At 44.2% G+C, this 2902-nt stretch overlaps 1 protein-coding gene and 1 pseudogene across 1 annotated transcript in view; both read right to left on the reverse strand.

Annotated features, from left to right (window-relative positions):
- Ccdc36 (coiled-coil domain containing 36) overlaps positions 1-983 on the reverse strand; it is a 23890-nt gene extending 22907 nt beyond the window's left edge. Inside the window, exon 1 of the mRNA XM_021172891.2 lies at positions 922-983. Coding sequence (XP_021028550.1) covers positions 922-977 — 56 coding nt within the window. The 5' untranslated portion in view covers positions 978-983. The remainder of the gene's footprint in view (positions 1-921) is intronic.
- Positions 984-2574: 1591 nt separating this feature from the next.
- Positions 2575-2683, reverse strand: LOC115031998 (annotated as a pseudogene).
- Positions 2684-2902: the final 219 nt, after the last annotated feature.

Raw genomic sequence — 2902 nt, forward strand, 5'->3', positions numbered from 1 at the left:
TGAGTGCTTTGCCTGCATGTATGTATGTATACTATGTGTGTACTTGATGCCCAAGGAGTTAAGAGTGTCAGATCGACTGCTTGAAACTGGAGTTACAGATGGTTGTAACCCACCATGTGTATCCTAGGAAATAAACCCGAGTCCTCTGCAAAAAAAGTAAGAGCTCTTATCTGGAGCTGTTGTGCCAGGGAGCATTAACCCCCAAAGACCACTAAGGAGTAGGTTCTGATGCAATCCCATTAGGGTCTCTTTATTCAAGCTCGAGCTTGGGTCACATGACGCTGGAAAATGGGAGGGGCCCTGAGACCAGTTTCAGGCAAGCATTTATAGAGGCAAGAAGGGGGTATCTAGCCTGGTACACAACTTATTGGGGGGCCAGTATGGCCTTTAACATAATTGGCTGGTGCTGGAAGCCAAACCACAAACTTAGCCTCTGCTTTCCTCCTGACTGGTGGTTGTTAGGAAGTAAAGTGTCAGGGGTAGGCCTGTAACCTGGAGGTGCAGATTTGTTAGGGAATAACCTGGAAACCGGTTCTAGGTGACAGTTTTTAGTTAACTAGAGTTCAACCTTAGGTCAGGTTCTCTAAGATGGAGTCTGAACCCAAAAGATTTGGTTTCTTGGCAGGCAAGCACTTTACCCTCAGCTATCCCCCTAAACGGACATCATTTTTCCAATCAGAAAAGAAGTGGGAGGAAAAAGACACACATTGAAAGGGATAGCAGTGACAGGAGGGGGAGAGGAGAGTGGCATGGGACACAGGAGAAGGAGAGGAAAGAGAGGTAGCATGGGACACAGGAAAAGGAGAGGAGGGTAGCATAGGCTACCTCTAGCACTATCCAATAGCTATAGGAAGGAGACTTCCTACAGAAATCCATGAAACCACAGGACTTAAATATCAAAGAAAGTAACCGAGAACTTACCCAGAGCCTGAGGGGATGCTGAGCATCTCTTTAACATTCCAGACATTAAAATTCATTTTTTGTGCTTCTATGAGAGAGAACAGAGAAATCGTCTCAGAGGACTAATACAGTATATTTTCAAATGTACTAATTACATGTAGGAACATTCTAACAGTTTTGTTCTGATCCAAACTGGTGAAAAACTCCACTGCTTAATGTGTCAGAAATGGATCTTTTCTGCTACCAAACTGTATTATGAGCCAGATGTGACAATTGGACACCTGCAATCTTAACTTTAGGAGGTAGAAGCAGAAAAGACTGGGACAAATTCAATGGCCAACCTAAACTTCATATATATAGAGAGAGATCTGTGAATGTGAAGCCAGCCTTGTCTAAATAGTGAGTTCCAGGCCAGCCAGAGGATATTATTCAACCTTGTGATAGGGGGAGATGGTTCAGCAGTTAATACCACTGGCTGCTTTTCCAAAGAACCTAGATTTGATTCCTAGCACCCACATGGCTGGCAGTTCCCAACCATCTTTAACTTCAGTCCTAAGGGACCTGTGGAGGTTTGAATATGCTTGGTCCAGGGACTGGCACTACTAAGAGGTGTGGCCTTATTAGAGTAGGTAGCCTCATGTAGGTGTGGGCTTTAAGACCCTTCATCCTAGCTGCCTGGAAGCCAGTCTTCTCCTAGCAGCCTTCAAATAAAGATGTAGTACTCTCAGCTCCTCCTGGACCATGCCTGCCTGGACAATGCCATGCTCCCACCTTGATGATAATAGACTGAACCACTAAACCTGTAAGCCATCCCCAACGAAATGTTATCCTTATACTAAGTGTTACCTTGGACATAGGCTGTCTCCAAAAGGGGAAGAGAGTATAGTCTTACTGTTTTCTTAACTATGTCTAAGGACCACATGGGCTAATGTCCTCAGCCTGAGCTAGTCTTTTGTCTCCTGTTAAATGAATGAGCTTTTAACTTCCAGAGAATTCAGATCCAGATAGGTCATTCCAATGTGCCTATCCATCAAGGTAAATGACACTCTTAAATGCACACACTTGAAACTTTCAAGTGCAGGATTCCCTCTTCATTTATCAACTCATCTTTATAAAAGAAAGCAGGAAAGAAGAAAAGTGGAGCCACAAGGGCTCTGGTTAGATGAATAAAGGAAGAGTGCCTGTGAAGAGACGGTGGCCCTGGGAGTCACAGTGGCTGGTCCCTCCTGCCCATCAAACATTCTGTATTCCTGGACTCTTTTTTTTTTTTTCAGACTGGATGTGAGATTAGTGAGCATGGTTTGGTGAATATAGGACAACACCATGCTAGTCCTCAGGAGTGCAGGGCCTTTGGCTAGTCCAAGGGACCCACCAGAGGATATACTTGGGATATACTTGACTCCACAGCTGCTTCTCAGCTAACACATCTTCAGACTCATCTGCATTAAATTGGCAAAGCCACACTTCTTTGAAATGTGGATCTTAGCAACTTGGTGCTATACAGATCTTTAATCAAATGTTCCTTATGTTCTGCTCGGTGCCGAAGGTCATGACAATCTGGCCAATGTAAGTCCCAGCTACTGTGCCCTAAAGCTTCCCAGGGCTACCCCATATAACCTTTCAGGATCACAAACTGGGGACAGCATTGACATCAGAGACATAAATCTAGCAAAACACTGTCTCCAAGGCAACCCACAGAAGCCGCATAAACTACCTCTGGTTGCAACCTTTGTACACCAGACCCCCATAGAGAAAGAAATCTAGTCAGCTTAACTGGCTACAGTTATTTTTGAACTGATCGTATAGGTCTATATGGCTACCATTATGTCATTATCTCACTATTTGGCTTTGGGGTTTTTTTGTTTTTGGTTTTTTTTGTTTTGTTTTGTTTTGGTTTTGGTTTTTCGAGACAGGGTTTCTCTGTGTAGCCCTGGCTGTCCTGGAACTCACTTTATAGACCAGGCTGGCCTCGAAGGCTTTGGGGGTTTTGTTGTTGTTTTTC

This window comes from Mus caroli, chromosome 9 (genome assembly GCF_900094665.2).
Source record: "Mus caroli chromosome 9, CAROLI_EIJ_v1.1, whole genome shotgun sequence".
NCBI lineage: Eukaryota > Metazoa > Chordata > Mammalia > Rodentia > Muridae > Mus > Mus caroli.